We start from the raw sequence: 17,277 nt of genomic DNA, 5'->3' as shown, positions 1-17,277 counted from the left end.
ATCTCTTGGTTTTTCCAAACGATGTAACAACCTCTAGAACTCATTTTTCTTGCCTATAAAATGAGGACATTCACCCTTCTTGGGGTTTCATGAGAATTAAATGGGATAAAGTATATACATGTAGCTCCTGGCCCAGTGCTCGGCATGTAGAGAATTTCTGTAAAGAAGACATCTTGAAGCTCATGTGGGAAGTGTAAGTGTTGAGGGTCCCGGGTGACTACCTCCCACCTCCTCCTGGGCTGTGGGGATCCTGATATGCCCACCCAGACAGACAATTCTTTCCCTCCCATCTAGGGAAGTCCAACATGGGCGGCTCTCCCAAGCTGGCTGTAGACAACATCAAAGAGATCTTGAACATCAACCAGAAGAGGAATGACTATCTGGGTGAGTGTTGGCCCCTAGCCCCCAGCTGGGCTGCCCCTGTGGGGGCATGAGGCCTGCAGCTAGGGCTCCAGCCACTTGGATTTACCTACAAAGGCAGCTGAGTGTCACGCTGAAGAGTCTGGAGTCAGACTGCCCATGGTTTCCACTTTGGTTTCCTCTTCAGTCAGCTGGGGCTGTGGGGAATTTCTTTGCTTGTAAGAGGGGGACTGTCCCAGGACCTGCCTGAGAAGCCAATAGGGGCCATTGCCTGGCACAGAGAAATGCGGTATATGTTGGCAGCCACCATCGTCATCATTGCTGGCATTATTCACCATCCTATGTTCCTCGATCCTTTCCAGGAAGAAAAGGCCTGATATCTTTGTAGGGACTGCCCCTAGCCTGTCCCCTGTTAGCAGTGCAAGTGACTAACTAAGGCTTTGGCAGGTGCAGCCTCCCAAAGAACAATTCCTCAGTTTCAGACTAAACGCAAAGTACACTGACCTTTGACCCAAAAATAATTTCAAAGCAGTGCTCCAATAAGGGAGTTGCAGTGGGTTTTGAGCCCCCAGGTTTCTTTTTTCCTTTAGGTCCTCTTTTTTATGTTCATGCCATCCCACCCCACCTGCCCTTGGAGGCAAGCACATTTCTCTTTAAAACTCTAGCCTAAGGAAGACAAAACCTAACTCCACTACTTAACTCCTTAGCATCACTGGGCCAGGGCTAAGTGCACAGAAACACTTTATTTCAAAGAAGCAGGACTGAAGGGAAAGTCAAACAAACAGGCAGGGTGTCATTAGTGTCCTGCGCCCACAGTAGCTGCTTCTGTTCAGGTCAGGGCTAGGGGGCTTCCTGGTGAAGCCTTCTCTCTCAGGCTATCTTAGCATCTCACCCCTTGCACACAGCACAGGGCCCTCTGGAAGTCAAAAGAGGCCACAAGGGGTGCAGAGGGTGGAAGAGGACTGGACAGTGTGGCTAGCCCAGGTCGGCTCCGATGGTACCCACACTCGCTGGGAGGCCAGGCATGGATGGTTGTGTGGCCCAGGCTCTCTGGGCGAAGAGATGGCACTAGGTTCCTTTCTCAGAGGAGGCCCAGATCTGAAGTTTTACCTCCATGCTTCATTCATGAGTTCCTTTGATTCATGTAGTCAGTCAGAGTACTTACTGATGACCTCTCCTGGGCTAGGCGTGGTTCTAAGGATGCAGCTGTGAATGAAACACGCAAAACTGCATGCTTCCACGGGGATGTCATTATGGAGGGGGCAAGGCATTAGTTTCCTAAGGCTGCCACAACAAATCATGCAAACTTGGGTGGCCTAACCCAACAGAAATTTATTCTCTCATCTTCAGGAGGCTAGAAGTCCAAAATCAAGTTATCAGCAGGGCTCTGCTCCCTCTTGGAGCCTCTTGGGAAGAACCCTTCATTGCTTCTTTCAGCTGGTGGCCCCAGGCATTTCTTAGCTAGTAGAAGGATAATCCAATCTCTGTCTCTATCTTCAAATCACCTTGCCTGAGTGCATCTCTTGTCAGATATGATATTGCCTGTGTGTGTCTGCATCCAAATTCCCTTCTTATAAGGTTGCCAGGCATCAGATTAGGGCCCTACTCCAGTACAACCTCATCTTAGCTTGTTGACATCTGCAAAGATCCTACTTGCAAATAAGACCACATTCCCAGGTACCAGGGATTAGACATATCCTTTTGGGGGGACACAATTTTACCCATGATAGGTATTCAACAAGATAAATAAGGATATGTGCTAAGGTATAAACTGAAGCTGGGAGGGAATAGAAATGTCTGGGGCATTGCAGGTTTAGAAAAGGAGACCAGGGAAGGCTTTGCTGAGATGGTGACATCTGAGTCAAGACTTAAAAAGGTAAGGCAGTCTGGGAGAAGGGCGAACCAGGTGGCAGAGCAACTTGTGTAAAGGGCCTGAGGTAAGAATGTGACCGCAAATTTGAGGAACTTGTAGGAGGCCAGGTGTTGGGAGGAAGTGAAGGGCAATGGGTGGTAGAAGATGAGGTCAAATAGGTGGCAGGGGAGGGGGTCCAGCTCACGTAGGGTTTTGTAGGACACCGAGTTCCAGATGACAGCTCCTGTCTCATATAGTAGCCCCTTAGCTACAAGATTCTGGTGATTTCTTCCTCCCAATCAGACATCTATGCCATTGGGGTGGGCAAGCTGGATGTGGACTGGAGAGAACTGAATGAGCTGGGGTCCAAGAAGGATGGTGAGAGGCATGCCTTCATTCTGCAGGACACAGAGGCTCTGCGTCAGGTCTTTGAGCACATGCTGGGTGAGCAAGCGTCACCCCTTTGGAGTGGGCTGGACAGTGAGGAGGCAGCCGGAGGTCCAGGCTGGGAACCTGCTCACAGTGCCCCTCACCTGCCTCCCTCTCCATCTGATCCTCATGCCCACAGATGTCTCCCAGCTCATAGACACCATCTGTGGGGTGGGAAACATGTCAGCCAATGCCTCTGCCCAGGAGAGGACACCCTGGCATGTCACTATTAAGGTACCAGGAAGGAGGGATGGGGCTTGGATCCCAGAGCTGAAAGAGGCCATGGGCCAGAAACACAGAAGTCCCTGAAGATCACCTGTTTCCCTGCAGCCCAAGAGCCAGGAGACCTGCAGGGGGGCCCTCATCTCAGACCAATGGGTCCTGACAGCTGCTCACTGCTTGCTCACTGCTGATGAGCCCTCCCTGTGGAGGGTCAGTGTGGGTAAGGCAGAGCCCACACCAGGTTCCTGACCCCATGGCCTGAACCTCCACCCCTTGTCCCCAGCCTCTAACTCCTTCAGGAGTCATGGCCCTGTCTAATCAGCCATATTGTTCCCAGGGGATCCCAAGTCACAGTGGGGCAAAGACTTCCATATTGAGATGGTGGTGATCTCTTCGGGGTTCAATGTCTCTGCTAAAAAGCACCAGGGAATCCTGGAGTTCTACGGTGATGACATTGCCCTGCTGAAGCTGGCCCAGAAAGTGAAGATGTCCACCCACGCTAGGTGCCAGAATCTAGGATGGGAGGGTCCCTGGGATGAGGAAAGTGTACTGGGGAGCCCCTGAGGGGGAGCCCCTGAGGACAGGCCTGTGTTACCCTGGTCCTTCTCTCCAGGCCCATCTGCCTTCCCTGTACGGTGGGGGCCAATCTGGCTCTGCGGAGATCACCAGGCAGCAACTGCCGAGACCACGGTGAGTGCCGGGGCTTGGGGTGCACAGGATGCTGGGGAAAGGGCTCAGGGCTGACAGCATGAGGTGCGCTGTAGTCCCCAAGTCGGGAGTCTGGACACTGGGTAAAGGGATCCGCATCAATGCCCCCTTCTCCTTGATTGCAGAGAGTGAACTTCTGAATAAACTGAGCGTTCCTGCTCATTTTGTGGCCTTGAATGGGAGCAGACTGAACATTAACCTCAAGACAGGGACAGAGGTGAGTGTCTCAGGTCCCCCTGTGGGGGACAGGATTCCCCTGTGACAGCTCCCAGAAGGTCTCTCTTTCTCTAGCTGCAGCTGCTTTTCTCTGTCTAACCCTGAGCCACCCCTCCATCCAGGCCAAGCTGGACTGCCAGGTGTTCCCTGGGACTGCTCATTCCATCCTTCTCTACTATTCTGTCCTCCCCTACTGCAGTGGACAAACTGTATCAAGGATGTCACCCAAGACAAAACCATGTTCAATTTGTCAGATGTTAGAGAGGTGGTGACAGACCAATTCCTATGCAGTGGGATGCAGGAAGATGACAATCCCTGCAAGGGTGAGCCCCCGGCCCTGATTCCCAAGGAGAAGGCCGCCTGTGTCCCTGTGGCCAGCATGCATGCCAGGACATGGGTGCGCTGCCCCAGGGACAGGGGGTCAGGGTGAGAATCAGGATGACAGACTCTTGTCCCTCTCTCTGGCAGGAGAATCTGGAGGAGCAGTTTTCCTTGAGCGGAGATACAGGTTTTTTCAGGTGAGGAGAGAAGGGAGAGGCTTGTAGGTCTGGGGTTACAGGATCTTGGCCTCATGGGGAGCCAGGGAGGCCTCTGAAGGAACCAGGGAGGTTGGGGCTTGGAGCTGGGTCTGCAGCAACCTCCCACCCCATTCTCTGCTTCTCCCAGGTGGGCCTGGTGAGCTGGGGTCTCTACAATCCCTGTGGCAGCACCAATAAAAACTCCCGCAAAAAGGCCCCCCATGGCAGGATCCCTCCACCGCGAGATTTCCACATCAGCCTCTTCCGCCTGCAGCCCTGGCTGAGGCAGCACTTGGAGGGCATCCTGAACTTTTTGCCCCTCTAATCATGGCCACGGGCCCTTTTGCTGTCCTGCCGGGATCTGCCAGCTCTCTGGTGTCCTACCTCTTAACATCCTCCCTCAGACCCATGGCCCATCCTCACTCCCAGCCCTGAGTAAGTCCCAGCCTGCAGGGGTCCCGAGGCAGCACCTCCCATCCCGGAATCCTGGCACTCCTGCCGGAGCCAGCCCACCTCCTGCTCTATCAACTCACTCTCCTTTCCTTTTCAAGAGGAATTTCCCAGTTATGAAATTAATAAAAAGCAGAGATTTCCACATCTGTCTGTGCCTCTGCCTGGGGGCTGACCTGGGGGAAGAGAAAGGCAGGAATGGTTCCAGGAACCACAGGAGAGCAGGTCAGAGACCCTGCTGGACAAACAGTGGCTGGACTCTGCTCCATAACAGAGTCAACAGGGCAGTGAGCTGAGGGATTATTTCTGGTCCCTAAGGGGGCAGTCTGGGCTTGCTGGTGAGGAACTGGAGCTGAGAGGTGTTGAAGGGGAGAGTCCTGGATCATGGGCAGCAAAGGGTGGGGCTTGTGCAGTTTCTATTTCCTTGACTGGTGGCTCAGTGGGGCCCTCCCACTTGGACATTCCGGAAAGTGATGTGGGTAGGGCAGGGTGGGTGAGCTGCAGGTGCCAGAACACAGATTGCATAAAAAGCTGGAGGTTGCTGGGGACAGGGGAAGGGGGTGCGACCAGGCCCAGATCTGGAGTTTCAGCTTGAACACTGAGCCAACCAGACATGCAGCACAAGCCTGGGTTGGCCATCCGGCCTCCAGCCCCAGCCTCCCTCCTGCCTTCCATCGCCTTGGGGAACAGTCTCAAGCCCCGACTCTGCCTGGTACCCGTGGTTCTGGGCCTCTTGTTTGGAGGTAAGCGAGGGTCACTGTCCCCATCCTGATGCCCCCAGTATCCCTCGTTGGCCTTGTAAGGCCAGTCTTCATGAGCCTTTCTCCTTAGGTGTAGGCGCGACGCCATTGCCTGTGGCTGGGCCCCAAGGCCTCTGCTCTCTGGAGGGTGTAGAGATCAAAGGTGGCTCCTTCCGGCTTTTCAAGGAGGGCCAGGCACTGGAGTACGTGTGTCCCTCTGGCTTCTACCCATACCCTGTGCAAGCTCGCACCTGCAGAGCCACAGGGTCCTGGAGCTCCCTGCAGACCCAAGACCAAAAGATGGTCAAGAAGGCAGAATGCAGAGGTTGGAGGGCAGTGAGGGTGGGCATGGGCCAGCAGAGGGACAGAGCAGATGGTGGCCAAAGTCCAGATTAGGGTGAGATTAGAGTGGTGTTGAGACCAAGCAGACTAATGAGTTGGGCTGAGTGAGAGTAGGAGCCACTAGGGTTGGGGAAGGAGGGAGGAGGAGGGGAGCTAACCTTTACTAAGTGATTACCCAGTGCCAGGCTGCTCTGGCAGTTAAAAGAACACTCAGAAATAGGGAGGGAGGAGCAGCGGAACTCTGCACAGCTTGAGGGACCCTCCATGACCAGAGGTTAGACCCTGCTCCTGGAGGGCCAAGAAGTCACTGTTTCTTTGAGACAGGGTCTCTAAGACCAGGAAGGACACCCTAAAGGGCAGCCCTTCCCTCTCAGTAATTTGTATTTGTCCCCCTACCCCAAAGCAATTCGCTGCCCAAGACCACAGGATTTTGAGAATGGGGAGTACTGGCCCCGGGCTCCCTACTACAATCTGAGTGATGAGATCACTTTCCACTGTTATGATGGTTATACTCTCCGGGGCTCTGCCAATCGTACCTGTCAAGAGAATGGTCGCTGGGATGGGCAAACGGCCGTTTGTGATGATGGAGGTGAGAAGCGTGCCCTCCGTCCACAGTGGAACCCTCCCCTAACCACACTCCAGCCAGGGAACTGGCATGGTAGCTCTGGTGTTCTGCCTTGCCTATCGGGCCTCGGGCTTCAACCCTTACCTCCATATCTCACACCTGCAGCGGGGTACTGCCCCAACCCAGGCATCCCCATTGGCACAAGGAAGGTGGGCAACCAGTACCGCCTTGAAGACCGTGTCACCTACTACTGTAGCCGAGGCCTCACCCTGCGTGGCTCCCAGCAGCGAACATGCCAAGAAGGTGGCTCTTGGAGTGGAACGGAGCCTTCCTGCCAAGGTGACCCTTGACCTGCGCGCTCAGGTCAGATCCTGCTCTCCCATCCTCAAGTCCCCACACCAGGGACTGTCTTCTTCCTTTACTGTAATCCAGATCCTTCCTCACTTCTAAACCTTCCTTCTCACTTCTGAGACCCTCCCACCCTGGAAACCCACCATCCATCTCTCTGATCGCTGTGTCCCTGATCCTTCCAGACATTTGACCTGATTTTTGATATCTCCCAGACTCCTTTATGTACGACACTCCCGGAGAGGTGGCAGAAGCCTTCCTGTCTTCCCTGACAGAGACCATAGAAGGAGTTGATGCTGAGGATGGGCACAGCCCAGGTTTGAAGGCAGAGAGGGGAGGCAGGGCAGGGAACTGTGGGAGGATGAAGAAGGGGCGGGACAACCCTGCATGCTGGAGCCTGAGACTCTCTGGTGGCATCTAGGGGAACAACAGAAGAGGAAGATTGTCCTGGACCCCTCGGGCTCCATGAACATCTACATGGTGCTGGATGGATCAGACAGCATTGGGGCCCGCAACTTCACGGGGGCCAAGAATTGTCTCAGAGACTTCATTGAGAAGGTGGGACCCTCTCCTCCTGAGTGTGGGAACCCTGAAGGGACTTAACTACCCTACCAAGACTAGTGCTCCCAGACTCTCTGAGCCACAGGGACCCAGAAAATTTCCAGGTCCTATTCTGTCCCTTTTACTTGAAGCAGTTTCCTGACCTTTAACCTAGACTCCTCCATGATCCTCAGGGTGACCAGTCATCCCTGAGTCTCTTACTATGACCTTCCTGTCCCAGAAAAGCTGCTGAATTTTCCCAGCCATAGTGTTCTTTCAGTGCCATGACCCCTTCTTTGCTCCCCTCACCCACAGGTGGCAAGTTATGGGGTGAAGCCAAAATATGGTCTAGTGACATATGCCACAGTCCCCAATGTTTTGATCAGAGTATCTGAACAAAAGAGCAGCGATGCAGACTGGGTCACAGAGAAACTCAACCAAATTAGCTATGAAGGTCAGAGGTCAGGGAAGGGACTGGTGGGAGGTTCACTTTGGCGTCAGAGAGGTCAGAAGGTTTAGGGTGTTGTGGGGTGTGCAGGGCAGGGAGGACCACTCTGTAATCCATGGTTGGACAGCAGGTCATTAAGGAAAGGGGTTTAGTGGGAACTTGTCGGGGGCTGAGAGGGTCACTTTGTGGTCAAAGAGCAGTGGGGTCAAAAAGCTAAAAGATGTCGGATCTCAGGAGCTGGTAGGCCTCTGGGGTTCAAGAATGCTTGGGAGACCAGGTGAAATGATCTCTTCCCTTTCCACAGATCACAAGTTGAAGACAGGGACCAATACCAAGAAGGCCCTCCAGGCAGTGTACAGCATGATGAGCTGGGCAGGGGACAGCCCCCCTGAAGGCTGGAATCGTACCCGCCATGTCATCATCCTCATGACTGATGGTCAGATGGGATCTTTCTCCTGCCCCAGACTCCCTCCCCCAATACCAGCATGTGGCCACATGTCATGTGTAACACTTGATCTAACCTGTGACCCTTTACAAGGAGGAACTCTACTTGTTAAAGCTCTCTGTAATCTGTTACTTTCATCCGCTCCCCAACCTGCCTACCCAGCCACATGTGTCACTGATTGTAGCCAGTTTATCTCCCTTGATCATCTCTCTTCCTTGCCTCCCGCCTTCACAGTCCCCATCTCTTCTGCAGGCTTGCACAACATGGGCGGGGACCCAGTCTCTGTAATTCATGAGATCCGGGACTTGCTGGACATCGGGAGGGATCGCAAAAATCCAAGGGAGGATTATCTGGGTGAGTTTTATTGTCCAGGACCCAACACCCCACTTTCTCAGCAACTTCCCCTCAGGGCCTGGACACTCACTCTCCCCTTTTTCTCCCTCAGACGTCTATGTGTTTGGGGTCGGGCCTCTGGTGAACCAAGAAAACATCAATGCTTTGGCTTCCAAGAAGGATAAAGAACAACATGTGTTCAAAGTCAAGGACATGGAAAACCTGGAGGATGTTTTCATCCAAATGCTTGGTAGGAAGATATCGGGTGTAAGATGATCAGAAAAGTCAGCTCTCCCCACACCCCCAAAGGTCACTCATTCCTCTCCTCCTGAAGCCCTGGCCATCTGGGAGCCTTTCTCATTCCTCCTCCTTTACTTCAGCAATGCTGTTCTTGTTTCCTGGCACCATCCCACTCCCTGAGCTTAGGATCACAGAGCTCTGAATGACATTAGAGATCTTTCCCAGTCCCTTGTTTTACAGATGTGGAAATTGATGCTGAAAGAGATCTAGGGACAGCGAGCTAGTAAGTTGGGCCTGTAAGCAGCCAGGTCTCTGATCTCTGTCCCAAATCCTTTTCACTGTGCTCCAACAGTTCCTTGCCCTCAATGCAGAGAAACAAGTGCCCCTGCCTTTCCTTTCCTACTTACGGGCCTCGGGTCCCAACATGTAGGTCTCCCTCCCCAAAAAGTTATTGCCATTTGGAAATGAAGTGCCCCAGCTTTGGCACATTGTCCTTTCTTGCCAGATGAAACCCGGACCTTGGGTCTCTGTGGCATGGTTTGGGAGCATAAGAAAGGTACTGATTACCACAAGCAACCATGGCAAGCCAAGATCTCAGTCACTGTAAGCATAGTGCTCTGGTGGTGGGGACTCGTGGGAGGTGAGGTGAGGGTGGAACAGGGGCAGGGGAAGCGCAAAATCTTCTTAGATTGTGGGCCTCATGGAAATTGAGCTTTCCCCCTCTGCTGTTCTGTTCCTAGCGCCCTTCGAAGGGACATGAAAACTGTATGGGGGCTGTGGTATCTGAGTACTTCGTGCTGACAGCAGCACACTGTTTCACAGTGGAGGACCAGAAACACTCGATCAAGGTCAGCGTGGGTAAGGATGCCAGAGAACCAATCCTGAGCTCCAGCCACACTCTCCCAGCAACTCTTACCACTTCAAGAGCCACAGTCCACCTGCTCTCCAGGCAGCTCGTTCCCTTGCATACTGGGCCAGTTAGGGATGAGGCCTTGGGAGTTAGGGATGGCAGGGGGCTGCCCACAGAGAAGTGTGTGGTCCAGAGATACCCACTTTCTTCTTGCCTCAGGGGGGAAGAAGCAGGATTTGGAGATAGAGGAAGTTCTGTTTCACCCCAAGTACAACATCAATGAGAAAAAAGCAGAAGGAATCTCTGAATTTTATGACTATGATGTGGCCCTGATCAAGCTCAGTAAGAAGTTGAAATATGATCAGACTATCAGGTGAGCCATCTGGATTCCCAAGAAGAGGCTGAGAAAGGTGGGGCTGGAGGACTGGGGGCCTCATCTGCCATCCCTGAGTTTCCCCAAATCTCCCTAACAGGCCCATCTGTCTGCCCTGCACTGAGGGAACAAATCAAGCCTTGAGGCTTCCACGGACAACCACTTGCCAGCAACAGAGTGAGACATATTCAGGGCGAGCAGCACAGGGGTGGAGATTCCAAGTGGGCAGGAGCAGATGGATGGCCAGCCTAGTCCCTAGCTCACAGGAAGGGACTAAGGGATATCTGCTGAGCAACAAAGGCAATGAAGCAATGGTAGGGGAGGGAACGCTGAAATGATCCAGTCTGTTCATTTGCCCAGTGGAAGAGCTGCTTCCGGCAAAGGATATCAAAGCTCTCTTTGTGTCAGAAGAGCCCAAAGATAATAAGAAGGTGCTGGTTCGGAAGGAGGTCTACATCAAGAATGGGGAAAAGGTGAGGAATGTGGAGGCCTAAGGAGGTCCTCTAGGGTGACATTCTTCCTAAGCAAGCTTTGTTTATCACCCCTATCTCCTTCATGCTTCCCACTTCACCTATAGAAAGCTGGCTGTGAAAGAGATGCTCAACACGCCCCAGGCTATGGAAAAGTCAAGGACATCTCTGACGTGGTCACCCCTAGGTTCCTTTGCACTGGAGGGGTGAATCCCTATGCTGACCCCAACACTTGCAAAGGTGAGAAGCAGCTTTCCGGCTTTTGCACATTCCTGGGACCCAAGTCTTTTTCCTTATAGCTTCTCCTCCCCTGTAGGTGATTCTGGTGGCCCCCTGATTATTCACAAAAGGAGTCGCTTCATTCAAGTGAGTTTCTCCTCTCCTATCTGTAGGGGGACACCAAGCGGTCAGCACCAGCCCCAAAGCAGGAAAGTTCAATGCATGTGGCTGGAAAGCGGAGGGCAGAGCCTGCTGAACTTAGGACTATTTCTTGAAGTGGCCAGCTTAGGGCCATGTCTCTGGCCTGTGTGCTAAAGAGGATAGGATTGAGCCAGGTCCCTAGTCTAATTCTTCCAGGTTAGTTTAGATGCAACTGGAGCAGTCAAGCTTCCTGGGACTAGGAAGGAATTCTACCAAATGATCAATGGCACCCCTGGCTCTCTCTAGGTTGGTGTGATCAGCTGGGGTGTAGTGGATGTCTGCAAGGACCAGAGGCGGTTACAGCAGGTGCCTGCTTACGCCCGAGACTTTCATATCAATCTTTTCCAAGTGCTGCCTTGGCTCAAGGAGAAACTGCAAGAAGAGGACCTGGGTTTTCTATAATGGGTTTCCTGCTGGAAAGGGGCATGAGATCAAATTAAAACAGCTGCGACAATGCCTGTGTTCAAGATCCTTTTGGGGTGAGGGAGTGGGGAGCGTGCACTGCCATGTTGTTACAACTGAGATAAAATCCAACAGCCGTTTTTAAAGGCTCTGCCCCGATCCCAAGTGCTGAAAAACCAGAGGCTGAGGGAAATGTGTGAGTTTCCACCTCAGTGTTTTACTGAGACCAGCGTTGGGGCAGATGAGGCACAAGGAATCCAGCTCCATTCCCTAGAAGCCATCCACAAGGTTTTCCTTGTAGACATCGTCACTGTAGACAATTTGGGTCCTCTTGTCCCGGTGGCAACCCTTAGGGCTGTTCTGGACAGCTAGGGAGGGAGGAAAGGGCTTGTTAAGACCTGAGAGCCCTGGTAAGAACAGCTCAATCCAGACCTCTGGCCCTTGGCAAACCAGTTCCCATGCTGCCCTCTGGTGGCTGGGATGGCCTGTCTCCCTGTAGTCCCCCAGGGTGGTGGCTGCCAACCCATTAGGATGGCAAGCAGTGTATCTGGCACAGTGGTGCATGTGGATACTTTATGAGTATTTTGTTCTTAGAAACACCCCAAATGTTATTCACATGAGACATGTGAATGATGTTAACCCACTACTTTTAATCAGTACATCAAAAATTAAAAATGAGAAAATCTCTATAGCCCTTTGTTGACATGCTGGTCATTTCTGGCTCCTTCCTTTTGTCTGGGAATCCCTCTTTCTGCCCACTCCTTTGCCAGGAAAATCTATCTCAGGTAAAATGGGTTATTCATACTGAGAAATGCTACTCACCCTACCAGAAGAATTCATTCCTGGCAGAGCTTTGTACCTAACCATTCTCCCTTGAGCCTTGAGCTGTTCCTTCACATCCTCTTTCCTTCCTATACCCGCTATGTCCCTGTCTTCACCTCATCTGCAGGGATTCCAGCCCTTCCACTCTGGGGCTCGAGTGAATTCCCACACATACACCAGCCCGTCTGTTCTTGGATCTTTGCTATCTTGACATGCTGACCATTCCCTCCTTCTCAAAGCATGTGTCCTTTGGCTTCAATGACCTGGGCCCCTCAGCCCTCTGACCCTTCCTTCTGTCTTCTTTTTGCACCGTCCACTTCAGCCTAACATGTCAGGAGGGCTGAGATGTGTGAGGCACAAGGCCCTGCCTCCTAATATAGTCCCTGAATAGTTCCCAAGCCCAGTCCTGGGTCACTTTTTCTCCAAATTGTTTCCTCTGATGATACTGCTATTGTGCAGCCACCTTATGATACAGATGACACTGATCCAAGGTTCCATTCCCTACCTCAAACCTGAGTTCCAAATCCTCAATTTCAAATACTTACTTTATGAAACCAACTCCATCTCAAAATGCACAAAGCCACATGAGATGCTCATCTTCCTCACCAACCTGACTTTTCCTCTCTGGTACAGTTACTGCCTTGGGAATTATTTTCAATCCTTTCTTTTTCTTCTCCTCCTACCTCTGACAGAAGACCTGACAAATCCAGACCTCTGTCACCTCCAGGGAACCCAGGGACATGCTGGGGAACAAAAAGAAGGGGTGCACTGTGGGAGGCAGGCTGGGGGAGGAAGACACCTTTCTTACCGAGGGAGCCCCAGACAGACTTGCCAGTGGCAGCATCCAGCATGGGCTGTTTGCGGGCAATGCTGACCTTGAGCTGTATGGACTCCACCTGGGTCCCATTGAGCTGGAGCAGAAGAGGGGAGGGAACAGAGGAGGAGGGAATATTACAGACAAAGCAAAGGAGGAGTTCCAGGAGTTGCCATCCTAGGAGCAGACTGAGTAAAGATCTGAGAACATAAGGTTTCCAATGTGGATAGAGAGAGACTTTCTCTGTCAAGAGGAAATTATTTCCTCCTGGCTTCCAATTATTTTAAAGAGAAAACATGAGGATGGCACGAGGGATGGGAAGAACAGATCTGGGAGTTCCAACCTCAGCAACAGCCTGATCTGCTGACTCCATCTTTTCATAGGTGACGAAGGCACAGCTGGGATGAGAGAAAACAGGGTCAGTAGAGGGCTTATGGGCTCTTCTGGACCCAACCAATACCAGTGTTTATAGGCCACAAGGCCACCTGGGCTTCCTCCCCCAGGTCCTCCCAGGATTTATCATCTTACCCCACTGGCATCCTTACTTTCTGGGTGGGTCCATGGAGAGGTCAATGATGTTTCCAAAGGGAGAGAAGGCCCCACGGAGAAGGGTGGGCGTCATGTCTTCTCCATACACGTAGAGAGTATTCCCCTTCCGAGGGGCCCTGCGTTCAGGGAATGAATCCGACCCTATGGGATCAGGAAGAACAATCACAGATCTAGCCTACCTCACCCTCTTTAGAAAGACCCACCTAGACTCCATCTGAAGTCACTTTCCCACCAGCCAAGATCACGCACTGCGGAAAGGGCCCTCTCGGTCTCGATCCCGCTCCCGGTCTCGATCGCGGTCTCTGTCCCGTTCCCGGTCTCGGTCCCGTTCTCTGTCTCGGTCTCGATCCCGATCTCTGTCTCTGTCTCGGTTCCGCTCATGACTCCGGTCCCGGCTGCGGCTTCTGGGAGGGGAGGCTGAGGATCGGGCACCACCACGTTCTTCATAGCCCCAGTCGAAGTTCCGAGGGGGGCCATCACCAGCCCCTGGGCCTTCTGCCTCTTCCCCATCTGGCCCCAGTTCCCGAAGCCGATCACTGGAAGACACAAAGCTGGGGAGAGGCAAACAATGAGGATCAAAGGGGGGCTTTTAATTCATCTTCCCAAACTCTTCCAGACTCAATCTTCCTCTGCAACTCCAGTTCCTTCCATTCCAACCCCAAACCTCCCAAGGATCCAGACAATCTGTCCCCACTCCCCTGCTGGGACCCAGTCCTCTCTCTAACTTTCTGACCTCTCATACAGAGATTTCCTCTGGGGACGTCTGGATAACTGAAAAAGAGACCAAGGACATAGTTAACACGATTCCTTGTTGCTGGCATGTAGCCCCCAAAATGTAGGTCTCTCATCTTCCTCAATCCCTAGCCCCTCAGGGACAGAGAACTGGGAACCATTACCTCCTGCAGATCATCGTCAGCAGATATGCTCCTCTGGAACGGCTGGAAAGTTGGGACTGGCCCCTTCTCAGGGTCCTGGGAGGTGGGAGAGACCTACTTCAATGTGGGAGCAGGAAGCTGCCTAAATAATCATGGGACAGAGGGGGTTCTTCCTCTCAGCTTCTACTAGCCTATCTTTTTTTCCTTTTAATTCCTTTGCACATTTCTTATCTGATTATGTGTTTTTTAAATAAGTGACCTAGCATACACTTAAAAGTATTTAAACATTACTTGAACCTGATGACATTTTCTGTCTGTTCAACTCTACAGAAGAACACAGCTCAAGAGCTCTGACAGATTAGAGCTGTGGCATGTGTAAAATGGAGAAGAGTTTAGAAGTCATCCAGTTTCTTCATTTTACAGTAAGAAACCTGGAACTGAGAATGGTATAGCAATTTGTCCATGATTGAACAGAACCTACCTCTATTCCAACTTGGGAAGGATGCCCTTTGAAATCAAGGGTCCTCTGAACAATCTCTCTGCTTGTGCTCACCTTTAACTTCCCCTCTAGGGTTCGAGAACGTTTGAAGCCTGAGTTCTTGGTCTCGGCCTTGATGGCACTGATGGCTCCAGACTTCACCAGCTGCTTTGCCTGCTCTGTTGCTGTGGCTGTGTCCACCACAGGCTGCTCTGACAGTGCTGGAGTGGCAAGGGAAAGAGGCATTATGTTGGCCAGGCTCTGACACATATCAGCCCGTGCCACCCACTTCCAGTCTGTCCCCATTTCCCCTGTCACTCACAGCGTTTTACACCGCCTTGGCTGGCGGTATTGCTACTACTTTGCTTCTTCAGTGCCAGCAATGCCTTTTTCTGGGAACAAGAGTGAGAAAAGATGGGTGAGTGGGGGGCAGCCCCAGCCCCCTCTGGGCACATCACTCAAGGGAACACCTTTCTCAGAGAAAACAATACAAACGGTGCCCCTGGAGTGGTACATTGAGGCAGCTCTGCTTCTTGCATACGGTCCTCCAGATCACCTATAGTGCCAGGGATACCTAATCTAGCCAAACCCTGGTCTCCAGAGGCTTTCCACAGTTTCATGTTTTTCAAGTTGAAGATAAGGAATTCAATCATGGCCCAGAACCCCAGGATATAAGCTTCAAGTAAGTATAAGCCTTTCTTGGAGGCTTCATCCATCCACCCCCTGTATATTTAATGAGGACATGCCATTACTTTGTAACAGAGATATACAAAGTATGAGAAGTTCCTCCCCTCAAGAAGTTTACAGTCTGAGAAATAAAATGACTAGACTGAATTGTCAAGAATGACTATAACAGGTGAAGGCTACTTGCTGCTGAGAGCAAATAAAATTTTCTGATCCCAAGTGGCTGGCTATTAAATGGGGCCCTGGGTAGAATCTACAGATTGGGAGGAAAGGGCATTTTAGACAAAAGAAACAGAGTGGCAAAGATGCAGAGATAAGAAGGCTTTGGGAATGCATATTTCAGGACTAGTGAATAGTTCTATCTGATCAGAAAGGGATGCCAAGTAAAAGTTTTGTTCCACAGACATCATGAAGCCACTTACAGGTTTTGAGAAAAAGAAGGACAGAGTTTTGTGTTTTCAATGGATCATTTTAATAGGAGTGAGTAAGTCTGTCCAAAAAAAACCCACTGAGACATTAATTGAGAGACCACTACAACAGTCTAGGTGACCATCAGCAAAGACTTGATCTACTGAATACACAGGAAAATATAAATGCGAAAAACTACTTCAAAGGAAGAATCAAGAAGACTTGGCAAATATTAGGCTCTGCAAATAGTGGAGAAGTCAGAGATGAGATTTTGATTCCAAACACATGGGAGAACTGAATGCAGTCAGTCTTATTTGGAAGATCAAGAAAAGGAACTAGATTAGAACAGCTAGGAAGATGATAGCTTTAATTTTGGATATCAGTGAGACACTGGATGGAACCGGAAAAACCAACTTGGAGACAACCAGTTCTTAGGTGATACTAAAAGCCATGGGAGACAACCCTATGGAAGACTGCACCCTATGGAAGACTGCACAGAAAAGAGAGAAGATACACACCAAGACTTGAGAAAAGTCACTTCTGAAGCTACACTGAAAGGTGGTATGTATGAGCTAGAAGAACCACCCCTCCCAAATCCCCTCACTCACCCAAGGTGTTCTCAAGGGTGTAGAGCCTGTGAAAGGTTGGGGCATGCCCCCCCACACTCCCTCACCTTTTTCTTGAGTTTGTTGAATTTCTTCTGCAGAGCCTCCTCCTCCTCGCTCAGTCCGGGGGGTATCACCAACATGGTGGCTCCTGGTTCAAGGGCAGGGCCCAAGACATCTTTCTCCACTGTCACCGCCCAGGGTTTACACACCGTCCACACGGTATCCAACCCCACCCCTCCAGGCCTGCCAAATCTTGCCTTTTCCTCTCCCTACCCCTTGCTTAAACCAGGCTGCCTTCCAAGACCCCACTCGCATCAACGAGTACTTCCTCTTCTCTCGAGTAATCACGGACACCAGCGCCTGGGGGTACCACGTAGTCCGGGAAGGAAGAAACACCCGCTCAGTCACCAAGACCACGGCACCAGACCCCCCTATCCCCGCTGGGGTTAGGATGGCAACCACGGGGTCTGAACGGCTGAGGAGGAAGTGGAACCCGCTTAGCGCTCTCAGAGCAACGATAAGGGGTTAGAAGTGAGGAGGAGCTCGGAAAAAAGGGGCGAAAGGTAGAAGGAGAAGACCTTACCTGAGGGGGCGGCAACCGGGGGGTCCCACAGTCTCGGGCGGCGCCCGTGCGGACAGCGGGTATCAGGCTCAGAGCGATGACGTACGAGGTGCGCAGAACGCGGTAACCAAGGCGGCCCGAGCCGCAGACACTTCCGCCCGGCCTTCCACCCTCTCAGGTCAGCCCTTTAGTAGTTCCCATTCACT

At 51.8% G+C, this 17,277-nt stretch overlaps 3 protein-coding genes across 6 annotated transcripts in view; 2 read left to right on the top strand and 1 right to left on the bottom strand.

Moving 5' to 3' along the window:
- Positions 1–4,900, top strand: part of C2 (complement C2) — a 35,754-nt gene extending 30,854 nt beyond the window's left edge. For both annotated transcript variants that reach the window (XM_057493697.1, XM_057493696.1), the window contains 10 exons: positions 295–384; positions 2,516–2,656; positions 2,781–2,875; positions 2,972–3,083; positions 3,201–3,366; positions 3,477–3,553; positions 3,697–3,788; positions 3,987–4,110; positions 4,256–4,305; positions 4,454–4,900. In XM_057493697.1, the coding sequence (XP_057349680.1) occupies positions 295–384; positions 2,516–2,656; positions 2,781–2,875; positions 2,972–3,083; positions 3,201–3,366; positions 3,477–3,553; positions 3,697–3,788; positions 3,987–4,110; positions 4,256–4,305; positions 4,454–4,630 (1,124 nt within the window). In that variant the 3' untranslated portion in view covers positions 4,631–4,900. The remainder of the gene's footprint in view (positions 1–294; positions 385–2,515; positions 2,657–2,780; positions 2,876–2,971; positions 3,084–3,200; positions 3,367–3,476; positions 3,554–3,696; positions 3,789–3,986; positions 4,111–4,255; positions 4,306–4,453) is intronic.
- Positions 4,901–5,268: 368 nt separating this feature from the next.
- On the top strand, positions 5,269–11,325 carry CFB (complement factor B). Its single transcript, XM_036875496.2, has 18 exons — positions 5,269–5,498; positions 5,587–5,820; positions 6,241–6,426; positions 6,568–6,741; positions 6,966–7,067; positions 7,172–7,308; positions 7,606–7,744; positions 8,043–8,174; positions 8,436–8,537; positions 8,629–8,766; positions 9,262–9,359; positions 9,497–9,614; positions 9,826–9,979; positions 10,080–10,156; positions 10,340–10,452; positions 10,557–10,689; positions 10,766–10,815; positions 11,116–11,325. The coding sequence occupies exons 1-18, from the start codon at positions 5,369–5,371 to the stop codon at positions 11,269–11,271; spliced, it is 2,373 nt and encodes a 790-aa protein (XP_036731391.2). The 5' UTR covers positions 5,269–5,368; the 3' UTR covers positions 11,272–11,325.
- A 143-nt stretch (positions 11,326–11,468) lies between these two features.
- NELFE (negative elongation factor complex member E) lies at positions 11,469–17,224 on the bottom strand. Of its 3 annotated transcripts, none has more exons than XM_057493703.1 (12): positions 17,093–17,205; positions 16,767–16,869; positions 16,575–16,657; positions 15,132–15,201; positions 14,885–15,030; positions 14,353–14,427; positions 14,190–14,227; positions 13,706–14,007; positions 13,453–13,597; positions 13,251–13,305; positions 12,902–13,004; positions 11,469–11,639 (listed from the first exon to the last, which is right to left on the bottom strand). In XM_057493703.1, the coding sequence occupies exons 2-12, from the start codon at positions 16,822–16,824 to the stop codon at positions 11,542–11,544; spliced, it is 1,173 nt and encodes a 390-aa protein (XP_057349686.1). In that variant the 5' UTR covers positions 16,825–16,869; positions 17,093–17,205; the 3' UTR covers positions 11,469–11,541. The 3 variants fall into 3 exon arrangements, with proteins under 3 accessions (XP_057349686.1, XP_057349687.1, XP_036731408.1); XM_057493704.1 differs by having other exon boundaries at positions 16,783–16,869; positions 17,093–17,135; XM_036875513.2 differs by lacking the exon at positions 16,767–16,869 and having other exon boundaries at positions 17,093–17,224.
- Between the last annotated feature and the right edge of the window lie 53 nt (positions 17,225–17,277).

Source organism: Manis pentadactyla, chromosome 16 (assembly GCF_030020395.1).
Source record: "Manis pentadactyla isolate mManPen7 chromosome 16, mManPen7.hap1, whole genome shotgun sequence".
NCBI classification, from domain to species: Eukaryota; Metazoa; Chordata; class Mammalia; order Pholidota; family Manidae; genus Manis; species Manis pentadactyla.
Note: the sequence above shows the minus strand (reverse complement) of the source record. Positions and strands in the feature narration are given on the sequence as shown.

Coding starts and splice junctions, on each gene's coding strand:
- CFB (XM_036875496.2), top strand. CDS start 5,369: ATGCAGCACAAGCCTGGGTTGGCCATCCGGCCTCCAGCCCCAGCCTCC. Junction 7,745..8,042: donor CAACCAAATTAGCTATGAAG/GTCAGAGGTCAG, acceptor CCCTTTCCACAG/ATCACAAGTTGAAGACAGGG. Junction 9,980..10,079: donor AAATATGATCAGACTATCAG/GTGAGCCATCTG, acceptor TCTCCCTAACAG/GCCCATCTGTCTGCCCTGCA.
- NELFE (XM_057493703.1), bottom strand. CDS start 16,824: ATGCGAGTGGGGTCTTGGAAGGCAGCCTGGTTTAAGCAAGGGGTAGGG. Junction 16,658..16,766: donor AGGGGTAGGGAGAGGAAAAG/GCAAGATTTGGC, acceptor CCCTTGAACCAG/GAGCCACCATGTTGGTGATA. Junction 13,598..13,705: donor CCGAGAGGGCCCTTTCCGCA/GTGCGTGATCTT, acceptor CTGATCCCATAG/GGTCGGATTCATTCCCTGAA.